Source organism: Aulostomus chinensis, chromosome 6 (genome assembly GCF_037954235.1).
Source record: "Aulostomus chinensis isolate RoL2024-O1b breed Wild chromosome 6, RoL_Achi_v1.0, whole genome shotgun sequence".
Classification (NCBI taxonomy): Eukaryota; Metazoa; Chordata; class Actinopteri; order Syngnathiformes; family Aulostomidae; genus Aulostomus; species Aulostomus chinensis.
The window spans coordinates 259,674-277,500 of NC_141325.1; the positions used below are offsets into that span (position 1 = coordinate 259,674).

At 47.0% G+C, this 17,827-nt stretch overlaps 2 protein-coding genes and 1 long non-coding RNA gene across 6 annotated transcripts in view; 2 read left to right on the forward strand and 1 right to left on the reverse strand.

The window, feature by feature from the left end:
- dab2ipa (DAB2 interacting protein a) overlaps positions 1-12,149 on the forward strand; it is a 44,639-nt gene extending 32,490 nt beyond the window's left edge. For all 3 annotated transcript variants that reach the window (XM_086205554.1, XM_086205555.1, XM_086205556.1), the window contains 9 exons: positions 1,268-1,488; positions 1,569-1,660; positions 1,752-2,225; positions 2,496-2,770; positions 2,858-2,971; positions 3,088-3,210; positions 3,361-3,440; positions 5,706-5,793; positions 6,252-12,149. In XM_086205554.1, coding sequence (XP_086061680.1) covers positions 1,268-1,488; positions 1,569-1,660; positions 1,752-2,225; positions 2,496-2,770; positions 2,858-2,971; positions 3,088-3,210; positions 3,361-3,440; positions 5,706-5,793; positions 6,252-6,422 — 1,638 coding nt within the window. In that variant the 3' untranslated portion in view covers positions 6,423-12,149. The remainder of the gene's footprint in view (positions 1-1,267; positions 1,489-1,568; positions 1,661-1,751; positions 2,226-2,495; positions 2,771-2,857; positions 2,972-3,087; positions 3,211-3,360; positions 3,441-5,705; positions 5,794-6,251) is intronic.
- On the reverse strand, positions 8,483-14,874 carry LOC147259559 (uncharacterized). The gene is made up of 3 exons (XR_015116319.1): positions 14,358-14,874; positions 13,748-13,879; positions 8,483-9,974 (listed from the first exon to the last, which is right to left on the reverse strand). It is a non-coding gene; the product is annotated as an uncharacterized LOC147259559 (long non-coding RNA).
- Positions 14,495-17,827, forward strand: part of LOC147259560 (dynamin-1-like) — an 18,323-nt gene continuing 14,990 nt past the window's right edge. For both annotated transcript variants that reach the window (XM_086205558.1, XM_086205557.1), the window contains exon 1: positions 14,495-14,776. In XM_086205558.1, coding sequence (XP_086061684.1) covers positions 14,616-14,776 — 161 coding nt within the window. In that variant the 5' untranslated portion in view covers positions 14,495-14,615. The remainder of the gene's footprint in view (positions 14,777-17,827) is intronic.

Below are 17,827 nucleotides of genomic sequence, written 5' to 3' on the forward strand. Positions count from 1 at the left end.
GCGCGTCCTTTTAGGGTTGATGCACCAAGACACAATGGCAGTTCTGCACAACAGGTACAAGGCAGCTGACGGTGAATCCAGGATGACATTGGAGGATGGCAGACTGAGTAGTGAATATTTAGACTGAAATGCCTGTCAAAAAAAATATTAAAAAAAAAAAAAAAAGAGGGAGGGGGGGCGACACTTCTTCTTCCACTAGATGGCAGTACCTGTGACCAAATCACAACTGAAGCACTTTTGCGCTACTATGGACTTTTCCTTAATTAGGTCTAAATTCTTGCTTGTGTTGTACGTCGCTTTGGACAAAAGCATCTGCTAAATGAAATTGTAGACTTGTAGAATTGTAGAAATGGCAGGCACAAGCATGGTTTGATATCTAGGAGACGAGCCCCTCCCCTCCCTCCCGTCGTGTCCTGACCAGAAGGGTGACAGATTAATTAGACCACGTGACATGTTTGCCCAATCAAGTGACGTGAATATTTTTGGTGTGAACACAGCTTTTGACCAACAAGCCATGAGGCAGCGTTCCACATTAGAGAGTCCCTGTGGTGAAATGGCCACATGGAGTGGTCACAGTTTTTGTTTTGAGGGGCGGCACCGACATGTGGAGGTTCCACATGGGTGACCTTGTCACACCGGCTTATGCGGCGAGTTGAACAAGGTGAAGGAAGTGCAGCAGCAAACACTAGAAACTGCTTCTAAACAACGTGATGAATCCCACCAAGAGCCTTCAGTGAGGCGCTCTGATCCAGTCCTTTGATTCCTCTTTAACGTCCTCATCTTTGAAGTAGTTGCTGCACTACAGGTGTCCAAATGACAGTCGCAGCAGAACAGGCTCTGATTGGTCGAGATCGCAGCTGCACCGACAGTTGACTATAGGTAATTTATTATTAATTATTGATTCCAAGATGGGAGTTCTTACTCATGTGAGAGTCTCAGAGTAGAACACAAAAAGTTCAATGGCTTTAATTCTCTGTAGATATTTGATTTGTAAACGCAAAAAGATGCTAGACATCAATACAGGGTTCGTAGTATCCAGCTCTTAAAGACTACATTAAAGTGTGTAGATGGCGTATATATAGTAGTGTATAAGTAAATATAAAGTATATACATGCACTGGTGTCAGATCCCTGCTCAGCATAGGAAGGTCATCTATCGGAATCATATCTGGAAAGAAAAAGCGGTATCGGAACATCTCTACAGGTAACACACCTGTCCTAGTAATTGTATTGAACCCTGTTCTGCCTGAAATTCTGTCTGTCCTCAGTCATGTCTGTCCAAGCTGGGACCTCTTCCCCGGATCCTCAGAGACGTGTCAGCAGCACTGGCTAACCCAGGGGGCGTGGCTAATTCTGCTGGCATATCGGTGTCCTCCCCGGAGCCTCAGCGTGTGGTGTCTCCGCCTCCTCTCTCTCCTCCCCTCTCTCCTCCTCTGGCCGCCTGTAATCCCTCAGTTGGCCTGCAGGGCAGCATCGGACTGGACGGAGGGTTGGTCACTGCTTTCACCGACATCAGGTTCACTGTCGTAACCACAGCTCATGTGTGTGCGTGTGTGTGTGTGTTTGCAGTTTGGTCGACTTCACCAGGCTTCCGTCTCCAACTCCAGAAAACAAAGATTTGTTTTTTGTCACAAAAGGATCCAGTCTGCAACCAGCATCAGGTGACCTTTGACCTTATTCAATTAACTATTGACCTCAGTTAGTGACCTTCTGATTTGAGCTTTCCTGTTCCACTGATGTCACTTCCTGTAGGTCTGCGCGGCTCTCCGGCTCCGAGCTCATCTTACTCAGAGCCCAATGAGAATGAGGCCCCATTTGAACCAACCAATGTGGGACGGAGAGACGGGCCCGGACTGACCAATGAGAGCCGAAGTCTGTCACTGGTTGACCTGCAAGACTCCTCCCCGAGTGATGGCCTTGATGACAGCCAGTGGCAGCGCAGGACGGGGCTCCTCCCACTGTCCTTCCAGAACCCTGTGTATCACATGACTACCACATCGCCACGGCAACCACAGCATACTGATGCCACGCCCTCAGATGGCTCCGTGGGGTCACAGGGCAATGCTGATGACAGGACTGGCGTGGTGACCAAGCCAGCATTTCTGACGCAGATGCCTGTGGGGCTTGGTGGTAGCGGTGGCGAGCGTGGGGAGAGGATGTCGGCCATGTCGAGCAGCAGCAGTGGAGAAGAATATTCTAGACGAGCACTGTCACTCACGGAGACAGGTACAACTGGACACCATCGGATCCTGTTGTTGATCTTCAGGTGTTTGTGACGTCACTGTCATCACCTGTGACTCGACGTCAGATCTGATGAGATGCTGCTCGGCACAGTTTGACAGGCTGGAGTCAAGCATTGCTGATGGCGGGTTGATGAATTATGTGGACAAGTAGATCTGGATGGCGTCCGAGCTGCATGACTGATGGTTGAATATGGATCGAAGGGTCTCCTCCACATCTCAACTCATGTCATTTTGTTGTTGCACCTCCCCTCAGGTAGCTCTGCCCCCCCTCGTCAGAACTCTTCTGGTCCTCAGAGACGCATTGACCAGCCTCCGCCCCCCTCATCTGCTCCTCCGGGCCCACCTCGAGGCCGCACACCTCCCAGCATGCTCAGTGGGGGCGGAGGTTCTGCCTATCCTCCTCGCCCCGCCTCCGGTAGCATGATGTCATCCAGTCCCGATTGGCCGAGCAGTGGCCAGTCTCGTCTCAGACAGACATCTTCGTCATCCAAAGGAGACAGTCCTGAAAAACAACGACCTGCTACTAAGGTAACCAGTCTGTCACCATGGCGACCCGGCAGAGTCCAGTTTTCATCCCTGGTTGCTATAGTGATTCCATCACCTGTGTGTACTCAGGCTCCGTCTCCCTGTGCTTTGGATCGCACGGCGGCCTGGCTGCTCAACATGAACTCCGCCTCCTCCTACGGTGACACAGAGGAAGACCGCCATGATGACGCCCTCATCGACAAGGTCAGGCCAACCCCCACTGATCATCTGGTCCACCTGCAAGGGGAAAACCCACCTTATAGTGTGTGTGTGTGTGTGTGTGTGTGTGTGTGTGTGTGTGTGTGTGTGTGTGTGTATAGTATCAGCAGGAGATTACGTTGCTGCAGGAGAAGCTGCGTGTGGCAGCGCTGCGTCAGGAGGAGTGTGAGGCCCGGCTGCTGGTCCAAGATCAGCAGAACCAGCGGATGCTGCAGGAGTACCAGGTAGAAACTTCTGGCAACTCCCTGCATCAACTGAATGAACCAGTGAAGCTGACATGGTCATGTGACAAGTTGTTCGTTTTAGCTCACTGAGCTGTAGACGACCAATCTGACTGACATCATCTCACGTGTGTGTGTGTTTGTGTGTATCAGGCTCGGTTGGAAGACACTGAAAGCAGACTGAGGAGGCTGCAGGACGATAAAGATCTCCAGATGAACAGCATCATCAGCAGGTGTGTGTGTGTGTGTGTGTGTGTGTGTGCGTCTTTGTCTGTGCGCGTGTGTGTAAATTTTTCGTTTTGACAAGCAGCTTTAACTGCACTAATCAGAATCAGAATCAGGAAGTCGTTGGATTGCCGTGCTCCATTTCACTGTAAAGACAAATAAGGAGGAAGGAACCTATTATTTAACCTACTTAGTAACCTAAGTAGGTTAAATAAGATCAACAGCAATGAAACACTGAAACACATCTGAAACAATTTATAATAAAGAAAAAATAGGAATTCAAGAAGATAAGGAGGCATCTTTGTACATATTTACAGTTTTACACTTGTGAATGGGATTTTTGTATTTTTGCACAATTTTTACAGAGAAAAACAACTTTATAAGGTGGGCTGCACCTTAGAGGGAGGAGTTAACAGTTTGATAGCCACCGGCAGGAGTGATTGCCTGTGGCGCTCAGTGGTGCAACGTGGGAGTTTGAGTCTCTGGTTGAAAGTACTTTTCCTGCTAGCTAGCATGTGATAGAGAAGTGTGAAGCGTTGTCCAAAATGGTCCTAATCTTGGACAACATTCTCCTCTCTGACACTGCTGTCAGAGTCCAGCTCCCCTCCTACAACATGGCTGCTTTGTGGATAAGTTTATTCAGCCTGTCGGCGTCCATTCCATCACCTTTAGTCTGCTGCCCCGGCACACAACAGCATAGAGGATGGCGCTGGCCGCCACAGACTCAGAAAATATCCGCAGCATTGTCTGACAGATGTTGAAGGACCTAAGGCGCCTCAGAAAATAGAGGCAACTTTGGTCCTTCCTATAGAGGGCGTTTGTGTTTTTAGTCCAGTCCAGTTTATCGTCAAAGTCCACCCCTAAGTGCTTGCAGTCCTCCACTATCTCCACACTGGTCCCATGGATGGAAACAGGGGACACCGGAGGCCTAGTTCTCCTCATGTCCACCACCAGCTGCTTGGGCTTTGCCACGTTGAGCTGCAGATGGTTCTGCTCGCACCAAGTGACCAAGTGGTCCACCACAGCCCTGTACTCAGTCTCTTCACCCAACTACTGCAGAGTCATCAGAAAATTTCTGGAGGTGGCAGGTCTCGGTGCAGTAGCTGAAGTCCGTGTTGTACAAGGTGAAGAGGAAGGGACAGAGGACGGGCCCCTGGGGGGCCCCAGTGTTGCAGATGAGCCTGTCTGACCTACAGTACTGCAGGCGCACATACTGAGGTCTGCCTGCCAGGCAATCCACAATCCAGGACACGGGGGGGGGGGGGGTTTCCAGCTGCATCGCTGTCAGTTTCTCACCCAGTAGAGCCGGCCTGATGGTGCACTGGAGAAATCAAAAAACATGATCTCACAGTGCTCGCAGGCTTGTCCAGGTGAGCATGGACACGGTCGAGCAGGTAGATGATGGCGTCCTCAACTCTGACTCTGGGCTGGTAGATGAACTGGAGGGGGTCCAATCGCTGTCTGACTGTGGGCCAGAGCTGATCTAGGATGAGTCTCTCCAAGGTCTTCATGTGAGACATCAGTGCCACAGGTCTGTAGTCCTTGGAGCCACCGGGATGCGGCGTCTTCGGCACAGGAACGAGGCATGACGTCGTCCACAGCACGGGGACCCCCTGAAGACTCAGGCTCAGGCTGGAGACATAGCTGGGGGGCACAGGCTTTGAGGACCATGGGGACCACCCCATCCAGACCACAGACTTGCCTGAGTGGAGTTTCTTCAGCTGTCTTCTTACATGATCAGGCATGATGCTGAGTGTGGAGGGGACAGGTGGGGGAGGGGTGGAGGTGTGAAGGGGGTCGTCACATGCAGATGAGGGGCTGTGAGAGGGGGACAGGAGAGAGAGTGCAGTGGGTGCTTGTTGCAGGCCAGCAGTAGAGGAGTCTGTGGGGGGGGGGGGTCACCATATCAAATCTGTTAAAAAACAGACTCAGTTGGATGGCCTAGTCCACACTGCCTTCAGCTCCTCGGCTGGTTGGTCTGGAACCAGTGACGGTCCTCATGCCCCTCCAGACCTCTCACGCCAGCGTCTTCCTATACTGAGGAAGTGAAAGGTCACTGGCCCAGGAGGAGGAGCAGAGGTCTCCTTCACTCGCCTCACTGGAATTTACATAGGAATGTGTTTTCATTCATACAAAAACATCACACACACACACACACTGGGGATGCCACTGCCTCGGTCAGGGGAGGAGCTGGGGATCAAACATGTGACCCTCTAATTGAGTGTTGTGCAACTGGAGAATTGCTACTGTGACCTTTGACGTCTGACCTACAGATTGATGGCAGTGGAGGAGGAGCTAAAGAAGGACCATTCTGACATGCAGGCGGTGGTTGACTCCAAACAGAAGATCATCGAGGCTCAGGTTTGTTCACCTGTCACAGTGTGGAGCTTCTCACTGGCAGCTAGAAGCCACTAATGGCGGCAGTTGATCATTATGTCATAGCTGAGAACTTCTTATGCCTTGGAGGTGCCACTGGGCACCACTGGGGAAGTGAAAGGTCACTGGCTCAGGAGGAGGAGCAAAGGCCTCCTTCACTCGCCTCACTGGAATCATGTGATGTTGAGCTGTTGATGATCAGTGTTAGCTGTTGGCTAGCAATGTTAGCGAGGGGGCAGCTTGTAGTCTGTTGCCATGATTGCACAGGAAATATTTATCTTCATGAATGTGCACAGTTACAGTTTTTCCTGATTTGCGTGTATTCATTGTTTCAGAAGGAAGACAGCAAGGTTCTAGGACCCCTGGAAGACCCTCAAGGTCCCCTGGAGGTCCCTGGACCTCAGTATTGTAGCAGTGTGTCTGAACATTGTTCTGTCTCTTAGGAGAAACGAATCGCCAGTCTCGACGCAGCCAACACGCGTCTGATGGCGGCCCTGACTCAGCTGAAGGAGCGATATGCCGTGACGTCACAGAGGAACGGCCTGTCGCCGAGCAACACATCATCCCTGCAGATCACTGAGAACGGAGAGTTCCGCAACTCCGGAAACTGCTGAGCGACTGGCTGCTGCACTCTGATCAGTCCTGACTGCAGCGGGGGGAGGCATATCTGCATGAGTGTTTGAGTGGCATCAGGGGGCGGGGCTTCCCGGTATGACATGAAAAAAGGAACCTATCAGAGCTTTTTTTAATTACTACAGCTCTCCCAGGGATCTGACCCCTGACCTCTAGTCTGACGCCTCCCCCACTGTTAGGTTACCCCTCCCTTATGTTTTGCATGTTCGAAAAACCTAAATGACATTTGACATCACATCCTGTTTCCCTCCACAACTTCCTGATGGAGACAAACCCAGTCCTGCATTCAAAACCTGTCTGCACATGGGTCTGGTCTAACTGGATCAACCCGTCTCAACATGGGACTATGGAATCAGCCATAAGTCTCGGACTGTGGCGGTACCAGGTCCTCCACAGGTTTCACATAAGTCTAATTTCACCTGGTATGTTTAAGAGAATTTTGATGTAAAACTCACGTATGCACTGCTGTACTTGGAAGAACCCTTGGCCCAGTACTGACCAACATGTGGTTTACACTTAAACTGGTCCTCACAAGGACAGTTGAACATGTTACAAATACATCTGCTTTCTTGTACAGACTGTCCTGCTCTAGTGGACTCTAGTGGACTCTGCTGGATTCTAGTGGACTCTGTTCCTCTGTATTCTTGTTATTTATCAGTGTCAGTCTTTATAAAGTCTACAATAAAGTATCTACCACTATCAAACTTTTGCCATGGTGACAGGTGTGTCAGCTCCTTCCTGCCTGCGGAGTGTGAAACGACCCAACCACGACAGTGAATACAGATCCCACTGCCATGGCAACCATGTGTTAGCTTGCTGCTAACATCATGTCTTCTGCCTGAAAATTCAACTCAGTCAAAAACTGAAAACGAATCTTAGGGAATCAGTGTGGTGCCGATATTCTATATAAAAGCCCTCAAAAAGCTTGATATGACGTGTTTTGGTGTGCAGTTCACTGGGCGCCATAGAACCAAGCCACATGGTGCTTGTTTATGGGGTTTCTTTCACAGCATGTCTCCATGGCAACAGATCAGGCAGAAGCCCCTGGCAAACAATGACATCACAGAATAGTCAAAGTGAACCTGCACTGGATTGCTCTTCCTGATGATGCCTCTTCCTGATACTTTTACGACATGATTTAAGTGACATCATCAATTGTCTCACCTTACTGACATTCACTGATCTGCATCACTTCCTGTGTGACATCACACCCAATCAACATACAGAAAGACAGGTATCAGTATCAGAACTAGAACTTCAATGCTTCTCATGCTGAAGTCGATGCTTCAGTAGCTGGTGGGTGTGGTTATCGGTTGCTAGTTGACTGTCATCGTTGTTGTTGGGTTAGGGTCTGAACTCTCATCCTCCGTCCCTCTGTTGTTCTCTCTGCTCGTCTTTCTCCTTCCAGCTTGTTCACATCCCCATCCGTCTGTCATTCTCTCTCCCTCCTGTCCCTCTCTCTGTCTCCATCTCTCTTTCTCTCTGACGGGTTGAGACTTTGAACATTCCTCCAATGAACCCAACTTCCTGTCCATCTCACCGGACACGGCAGCCTCCATCTCCTCCTCGTGTACGTCTTTTCTGATCCAGACTAACACCTGCAAGACAACGCTGATGGGAGAGGAGCAAAGAGGCCACTTGGGTGGGACCTGTTATTACAGGAACATCACCTGGCCCCATGTGTCCAAGGATATGACATCATCAGGGGCAAGGTCATCTCACCTGAGACTGCTGCGCAAACACAAGCTGACACGCAGGCCATTGTTAACAATTTGTACCTTTCAGCTTAATTTACATGTTTTAACAAATTCTGTTCTTCCATTAACCAATTATTGTTTTAAAACCTTGACAAAAGTAGCAGAGCAACCTCTGTGTAACACCGTATGTAGATGATGTCAGCGCATCTGTTGTTGTGTTCGTAACAATATGAGATGATGTAACTGTCTCCTCTGTAGAACCTTGTTAGAACCTTTGCGAACCTTAGTAACACCTACAAACAGATAGGTAGATTGATACCAACCCTTAACACCTGGACCCCCCCCCCCCCCCGCTACCACAGCTATCTGACATCCTGCTAGAAGGTGTGAGTGCAGCACTTCACCACTACAGGACCACAACTGAGACCAGTGATGCTAGAGATGCACCAAGAGCATCGCATCCATGGAGGAGGAGGCTGGAGGATCAGATCAAGGCAGACAAGGTTTTCAGCTCTCAGAGCTCCAGGAACGTGTGGGGGAGGAAGAAGGGACACCAGGAAGTCCAACAACTGTCCACACCTGAGGCCCTGGAGCCTGCCAAGCAGAGACTCACAGCTCTGGCAATCTGCCTTCGACACAGAAACCAGGAGAATAAATAGGATGGTCTCCACAGCACCATCAGAGTTCTCTCAGTGGCCCGCTAATACCAGCAGAGCAGATTGGCCCAGGGCTGAGACCAAACAACACTGGAAGAAGGAGGCATCACAGCATGGATGCTCAGTGGCCAGTGGATCTGAGAACAGACCACAGCGAGATCCCAGGAACCATCTCAACGGCAGACACTCCAGACAGAGTGCCAGGTATGAAGAGCTGGACAAGAGGGGGGCCTGACATGATCGCCACCTGTGGGCTGGAGACACTAACTGATCTCCATGAAGGCCTGGCAGCACCATTGTAAAAGATGCTGGTGTGTGGGACCCACTAAGGATAGTGAACTCAAGGAGGACCTTCCTGGTCATGAAAGACCCCAGAAGAAGTTTGATCCATCCAGCTACCAAGTCAAGTCAGGTTTATTAGTGTGTCACCAAACCCCAACCAAAGTTCTGTCCTGACTCTGTCCAAGTAGAGCAGGTCCAGCACCTCCCTCCTTCAATGAACCTCCACCCAACAATTCTCCATCAGCAGCACATCCTGCAACAGCAGCCACCAGAAACTTCCTTTACCAGCAGGAAGGTGGAGCAGATCCAGGATCAGTGGGGACGGAGAGAGAGCAGGAGAGCAGGACAGAGACAAAGACAGAGAATGGAGGAAGACAGAGAGACAGAAGGAGAGAGAGGGACAGAGAAAAAGAGGGAGAGAAAGGAGGAGAGACTGATGGACAGAGACAAAGACAGAGAATGGAGAAGGACAGAGAGACAGAAGGAGAGAGAGGGACAGAGATAAAGAGGGAGAGAAAGGAGGAGAGACTGATGGACAGAGACAAAGACAGAGAATGGAGGAAGACAGAGAGACAGAAGGAAAGAGGGACAGAGATAAAGAGAGAGAGAAAGGAGGAGAGACTGATGGACAGAGACAAAGACAGAGAATGGCGGAAGACAGAGAGACAGAAGGAGAGATGGACAGAGATAAAGAGGGAGAGAAAGGAGGAGAGACTGGTGGACAGAGACAAAGACAGAGAATGGAGGAAGACAGAGACAGAAGGAAAGAGAGGGACAGAGATAAAGAGAGAGAGAAAGGAGGAGAGACTGATGGACAGACGGGGACGTGAGCAGGTGGAGCTACGGGTGGCAGCTGGAGCCTCTTCAGGTCTGGAGCCTCCTCCAGCAGCACCAGGATCTGGGATGAGGGGAGAAGAAGAGGAGTTAGTAACACGTATGAGGACAGGAGGAGGAGAGAGAAGCCCAGTGCATCATGGGAGATCCCAGCAGTCTGAGCCTATAGCAGCAGGTCTAAGGGCCAGCCTAAGCAGTCCTGACTATAAGCCTGATCAACAAGGAGGTCTTAAGTCTGCTCTTAAACCTAGAGAGGGGGTCTGGGTCCTGGACTGAAACTGGGAGACGGTTCCACAGGAGGGGAGCCTGATAGCTGAAGGCTCTGGCTCCATTCTACTGTTAGAACTCTAGGAACCAGCAGGAACCCTGCATCCTGGGAGTGAAGGGTTCTAGCTGGATCATAGGGGACTAGGAGCTCTGTCAGAGATGAAGGAGCCTGATTGTTGAGGACTTTGATGGTAGAAGAAGAATTTTAAATTCTGTTCTGAGTCTGACAGGGAGCCATGCAGAGAAGCAGTCCAGGAGAGACCTGGTCTCTGCTACCAGTTCTAGTCAACACGTGGTAGCAGCGTTCTGGACCAGCTGGAGAGTCTTTAGGGACTTATTAGTCCAGCCTGGGAGGAGGGACGTGCAGTAATCCAGCCTGGAAGTGACAAAAGCAGGGACTAGTTTTTCTGCATCTTCTTGAGCCAGGATGTGTCTGATCTTAGCGATGTTACGTAGATGGAAGAAGGCGTCCTGGAGATTTGTTGAATGAGGGAGTTAAAGGGTCCTGGTCTAAGAGAACTCCTAGGTTCCTACGGTGGTGCTGGGGGCCAGGGTGGTGCCATCCAGGGTACCTGTCTCATCAGATCAGGTGGTCCTCAGGTGTTTGGGCCCAGCACACCCAGTTCAGTCAGCTGGTTTGTTCAATGTGGATCATTGATGAGTTCAGCTGAGTGTCGTCTGCAATGGAGTGTTTCCTGATCATGTGACCTAGAGGAAGCAGGTACAGGGTGAAGACGGAAGATGCCATTGTGACAGCCCTCCATGCTGCTCTGTTCCATCTGGAGCAGCAGGAGAGCTACTCACAGCTGCTCTTCGTGGACAACAGCTCAGAATTAAATACCATCCTTCCAAGCAGACTGGTGTATAAACTGTAAGACCTGGATCCTAGACTTCCTGATGGTTCGCATTCAGAGGGTTAAAGTGGGCAGGCACACCTCCACAGCCCTCAGCCTCAGTATGGGCTCCTCCCAAGGCTGTGTGCTGATTCCCCTACTTTATTCCCTCTATACTAAGGACTGCACCCCCACCTACTCCAGCAACACCATCATAAAGTCTGCTGATGATGTCACCGTGGTGGGGCTCATCTCCGCGGAGATGAGTCTGTGTACCATGTTGAGGTGGAGAGATTGTCGCAGTGGAGCAAACTCAACAACCTGGCCCTGAACAAGACCAAGACCAAGGAGGTGATTGTGGACTTCAGGAGGAGGGCCACGGTCTCTCAGCCCCTGTCTATTAACGGGGTTACTGTGGAGTGAGTCCCAGTCTTCTGCTTCCTGGGTCTCAAGATAGAGGAGGACCTGAGCTGGGGCAGCAACACCGCCGCCATCATCAAGAAGGCACAGCAGAGACTGTGTTTCCTGAGAATGCTCAGGAAACACCACATCTCCATCCAGAGAATCATCACCTACTACATCTGTATGTGGTTCTGCAGCTGCACGGCTGGCCGACCCTGTTGAGAGGATCATCGGACGCCCTCTCCCTGGACAAGCTGCACAACTCATGCTGTCTCTGGAGGGCACACAGCATCCTTAGAGACCCAGCCCAGCCCGGACACTCTCACCTTGAACTACTGCCCTCAGGCAGATGCTATAGAACAATGAAAGCACCGACTAACAGACTGAAAAGCAGCGTCTATCCCAGAGCCATAACTGAACTAAACAAAACACAGTCTGGATATTGGAATTCCTCCCAGTGAAATCAGGAACTCTGTGCAGTAAGAACTGTGTAGAATAACTGTGCAATGATAACAGGAATCTCTCCCCTTATTTAGAAACAGGTTCTTAGTACAGGTTGCAGAATAGCTGCTTTTTTATTTTTTTTATTTGTAAGCTCTTATGCTGCTTAATTTATTGTGTTTCTTCATAAGCATTAGTTCTTTTATTGTGTTTCATGTCTACTCGTACTGTATGCACCTAAAGGTTGGTACACAAATCTCATTGTACCAGTTGATATAACAATAAAGCTCATTCATTCATTCAAGAGGACTGGTCCAAGCACAGACCCTTGTGGAACACCAGAACTGACTGTAGTGGTCTCAGAGGAACCATCATTAACTGGTACCAACTGAGATGACCTAGTAAATATGACCAGGAACCTTAGTGTAGTCCCTTTAATACCAGAGACAGGTTCCAGTCTCTGTAGAAGGATATGGTGGTCAATGGTACCAAAGCTGCGCTGAGATCTAATCAGACCAGGACAGAGACCCGTCCCTCATCTGTTACCAGCAGGAGGTCACTGGTACCTTCGACTAGTTCTGTTTCTGTGCTAGGATGAACCTGGAACCTGACTGAATCCTCCAATCAGCTGTTGCTGTGGAGAAGTCCCAGAGCTGTTTAGTAACTGCTTTCTCCAGAACCTTGGAGAGAAAAGGAAGATGTGATGTTGGTCTGTAGTTGGTAGAACTTCTGGATCCAGGCTTGTTTTTTGAGGAGGGTTTAATTCCTGCTACTTTAAAGGACTGAGGGACAGAACCAGATACCAGCGCCACATTGATCATATCTAAGAGGGAGGGGCTAACGAGGGGAGAGAGTCTTGGAGCAGCTTAGTTGGGATGGGGTCTAGGAGACAGGTGGAGGTTTAGAGGATGACATTATTGAACTGAGCTCATGAAGGCTGATGGGAGAAAAACTATCCAAGTGTGTGTCTGGTCCTCCAGCTGCCTCTAAGGTTCTGGGTTCGAGGGGCCATGGTGTCAGCTGATGGCAGCAGGAGAAGAAGTTTCTCTCTAATCAGGAGAATTTTGTCATTAAAGAAGTCCATGAACTCTTTGCTGCCCAGGGAAACAGGACTACTTGGTTCAGTAGAGCTGTGGCTCTCTGTCAGTCTGGCTCCAGGACTGAAGAGGAACCTAGGTTGTTCTTGTGTTCCTCTATTAGTGCTGAGTAGTCGGCTGCTCTGGTTCTACCAAGGGCTTTCTTCTAGGTTCTAAGGCCATCTTGCCAGACTCCATGTGACTCCTCCAGTTTGGAGCAGCTCCATCTTCTCTCCAGTTTCTGGTTTCTTGTTGAAGCTGTCAGGTTCCAGAACCGTACCAAGGTGCTTGTTTCCTTGGATTCATAGTTTTCTGTTTTAGTGGGCCAGTAGAGTCCAGAGTTGTTGCTAAGGTGCTGCTGCTCTATGGATAAAATGATCAGTTTGGGAGGGACGAGGGTGGACAACAGCGCCCTCTGTTACAGTGGGACATGACACTGAATTTAGCACCAATGGAACCACTTCCTTAAATCCAGGTGTGGCCTGATCAGACAAACATCTGGAAACTACAGTTTTCCTGAGTCTACACAACTGTCAGATATCAGTTCAGTCACTGGTTCAGTTTTTGGCATCAGAGGTCTGATATTTAATAGTCCACATCTAATTCTGATATTCTGTTGAGATAAATCAGTGGTTGTGTTTATTTTGATTAACTCCTACCAGCCAGTAACCCGCCTCTGCACCACATGTCAGGCATCGTAGACCCACATGGACCAATACATGACCAGGACCAAGGAAGGAACTGGCAGCAGAACTGGGAGAACCCAGCACCAGCTACTGGTGGATAGGCAGGACCAGTGACCCTCAGGTGCTACATACCAAGGTGCTGAACCGTCCCTGCTGCTCTGCATAGACCTGAACCCCTCAGCCAGATCACCACGAGGCCTGGCTTCTGATCTGGTTCTGAAGTGGATCCATCACCAACCTCCTCCTCTACATGATGAGACCCAGCTGCAGGCAGGAATGGGAGAGACATGAACTCACTGATCCACATCACCAAGATCCATGATCAATGAGTGATCAAGGCCATGGATTGGTGGTCTGATGATGAAATGCTGTGCTGCTTCATGCCCCCATCAGCAAGACGCTGCACCACACCGGAAGTACGGCTTGTCTTTATCCGAATAAAAGCATCAGACTAAAAACCTTTGAAGATTCCATGAGGTCAGAAATACGTATCAGTTCAATCAATAAAATGACGGTAAACCAGTTTCTGGATTTTCATCAGGAAGGGTTGAAATGATTTACAAGAAAGAATTAAAATTAGAATAATTCTAATCAAGCGGCGTGCAGCTCTTTTTAAAAACGCAATAATAAGAATTAGACATAAAAGCAGCATGTTCCTGTAGGCTAAAACACAGAAGAAGAGCAAAAACAAGTTAATACGAACACCGGACGGGAGCCTCCGGACGGTCTGGATGAAACTTACTTCTCCGATGACGTCACCCGCGAACAGCAAAGAGCAAAAGATGCCGTCGAGTTTGGACCCAGACGGAGCAGGAGCGGTTCGATGGTACGAGTCAATTCTCCTTGAGAGGCTTTTACAGTGAAAGTCTCCGGCGGATGTGTGTCTGGGCGTGTCAGCTGGTTACTCCCTGTGGAGGAGGAGGAGGAGCTGAAGGTCATCTCCATCATCCTCATCATCGATAGCAAGATCAGTTCCGGATCAATAACCTGATCGGTCGTCATGGGGAACCGGGGGATGGAGGAGCTGATTCCGCTGGTCAACCAGCTCCAGGACGCCTTCGCCTCCATCGGCCAGAACGCGACTCTCGACCTGCCGCAGATCGCAGTGGTGGGCGGCCAGAGCGCCGGGAAGAGCTCGGTGCTGGAGAACTTCGTGGGCAAGTGAGTACGGTGGTCCGCCGGGCCGCGGTTCCGCTTCTGCTTCTGTCAGACGAAGCCGCCCGAGGGAGTGATGAGGAGGAGGAGAAGGAGGAGGAAGAGGAGGATGGTGTTGAGGAAGAGGAAGAGGAGGAGAATGATGTTGATGATGAGGAGGAGGAGGAGGAGGGTGATGAGGAGGAAGAGGGTGAGGATGAGGATGGTGGTGATGAGGAGGAAGATGAGGAGGGGGATGAAATTGAGGAGGAGGATCATCCACAGTCCTCCTCTGTCTGACCGTGTGTGAGAGCTGTACTTTCAAAACACTGACGGGTCAACCAACCTCATCATCCTCATCATCCTCAATTGCACCAGTGCATGAATCTTCTCATTAAATTCTTTGTCAACAGTTGAGTTCAGGAGGGAGACAATTGGACCTGTAGGTTTGTGTCCATTTGGGGTTTTTTGATAACCCAGAATCCAGTTACACTAGATTAGACCAGATTAGATTCAAACAGATTAGATTAGATTAGATTAGACCAGATTACATTAGATTAGATTAGACCAGATTAGATTAGATTAGATTAGACCAGATTAGATTATATTATATTAGATTAGACCAGATTACATTAGATTAGATTAGATTAGACCAGATTACATTAGATTAGATTAGACCAGATTAGATTATATTAGATGTGACCAGATTAGATTAGATTACATTAGACCAGATTCGATTAGACCTCATTAGATTCGATTCGATTAGACCAGATTAGATTGGATTAGACCAGATTAGATTAGATGAGAATAGAATAGACTAGATTAGATTCAAACAGATTAGATTGGACCAGATTAGATTAGATTAGACCAGATAAGATTAGATTAGATTAGGCCAGATTAGATTAGTTTTGATTAGACCAGATTAGACCACATTAGATTAGATTAGATAAGAATAGAATAGACCACATTCAATTCAAACAGATTAGATTAGATTAGATTAAATTAGACCAGATTAGATGAGACCAGAATAAATTAGATTAGATTAGACCAGAATAAATTAGATTAGGCCAGATTAGATTAGACTAGATTAGATTAGATTAGACCACATTAGATTGGATTAGACCAGATTAGATTAGATTAGACCTCATTAGATTAGACCACATTACATTCGATTCGATTAGACCACATTAGATTAGATTAGACCAGATTAGATTGGATTAGACCAGATTAGATTAGATGAGAATAGAATAGACCAGATTAGATTAGACTAGATTAGATTAGATTAGATTGGACCAGATTAGATTAGATTACATTAGATTAGACCAGATTACATTACATTAGATTAGATTACATTATATTATATTAGATTAGATTAGACCAGATTAGATTAGATTAGACCAGATTAGATTAGATTAGATTAGACCAGATTACATTAGATGAGAATAGAATAGACGAGATTACATTAGATTAGACCAGATTATATTAGATTACATTAGACAAGATTAGATTGGACCACAGTAGATTTGATTAGATTAGACCAGATTAGATTGGATTAGATTAGACCAGATTACATTAGATTACATTAGATTAGACCAGATTACATTACATTAGATTCGATTACATTTGATTATAATATATTAGATTAGATTAGACCAGATTAGATTAGATTACATTAGATTAGACCAGATTACATTAGATTAGATTAGACCAGATTACATTAGATTAGATTAGATTAGACCAGATTATATTAGATTAGATTAGACCAGATTAGATTAGACTAGATGTGACCAGATTAGATTAGATTACATTAGACCAGATTCGATTAGACCTCATTAGATTCGATTAGATTAGACCAGATTAGATTGGATTAGACCAGATTAGATTAGATGAGAATAGAATAGACTAGATTAGATTCAAACAGATTAGATTGGACCAGATTAGATTAGAGTAGACCAGATAAGATTAGATTAGATTAGACCAGATTAGATTAGTTTTGATTAGACCAGATTAGACCAGATTAGATTAGATTAGATAAGAATAGAATAGACCACATTAGATTCAAACAGATTAGATTAGATTAGATTAAATTAGACCAGATTAGATGAGACCAGAATAAATTAGATTAGATTAGACCAGAATAAATTAGATTAGGCCAGATTAGATTAGACTAGATTAGATTAGATTAGACCACATTAGATTGGATTAGACCAGATTAGATTAGACCACATTAGATTAGACCACATTACATTCGATTCGATTAGACCACATTAGATTAGATTAGACCAGATTAGATTGGATTAGACCAGATTAGATTAGATGAGAATAGAATAGACCAGATTAGATTAGACTAGATTAGATTAGATTAGATTGGACCAGATTAGATTAGATTACATTAGATTAGACCAGATTACATTACATTAGATTAGATTACATTATATTAGATTAGATTAGATTAGACCAGATTAGATTAGATTAGACCAGATTAGATTAGATTAGATTAGATTAGACCAGATTAGATTAGATGAGAATAGAATAGACCAGATTACATTAGATTAGACCAGATTATATTAGATTACATTAGACGAAATTAGATTGGACCACATTAGATTTGATTAGATTAGACCAGATTAGATTGGATTAGACCAGATCAGATTAGATGAGAATAGACCAGATTAGATTCAAACAGATTAGATTGGACCAGATTAGATTAGATTAGATTAGACCAGATTAGATTAGATAAGATTAGACTAGATTAGATTAGTTTCGATTAGACCAGATTAGACCAGATTAGGTTAGATTAGATAAGAATAGAATAGACCAGATTAGATTCAAACAGATTAGATTCGATTCGATTCGATTAAATTAGACCAGATTAGATGAGACCAGAATAAATCAGATTAGATTAGATTAGACCAGATGAGATTAGATTAGACCAGATTAAATTAGACTAGATTAGATTAGATTCAACTAGATTTAATTAGTTTAGATAAAACCAGATTAGATTAGACAAAACTAGACTAGGTTTGCTTACATTAGATTAGATAAGAGTAGATTAGATTAGATGAGATTAGATTAGAT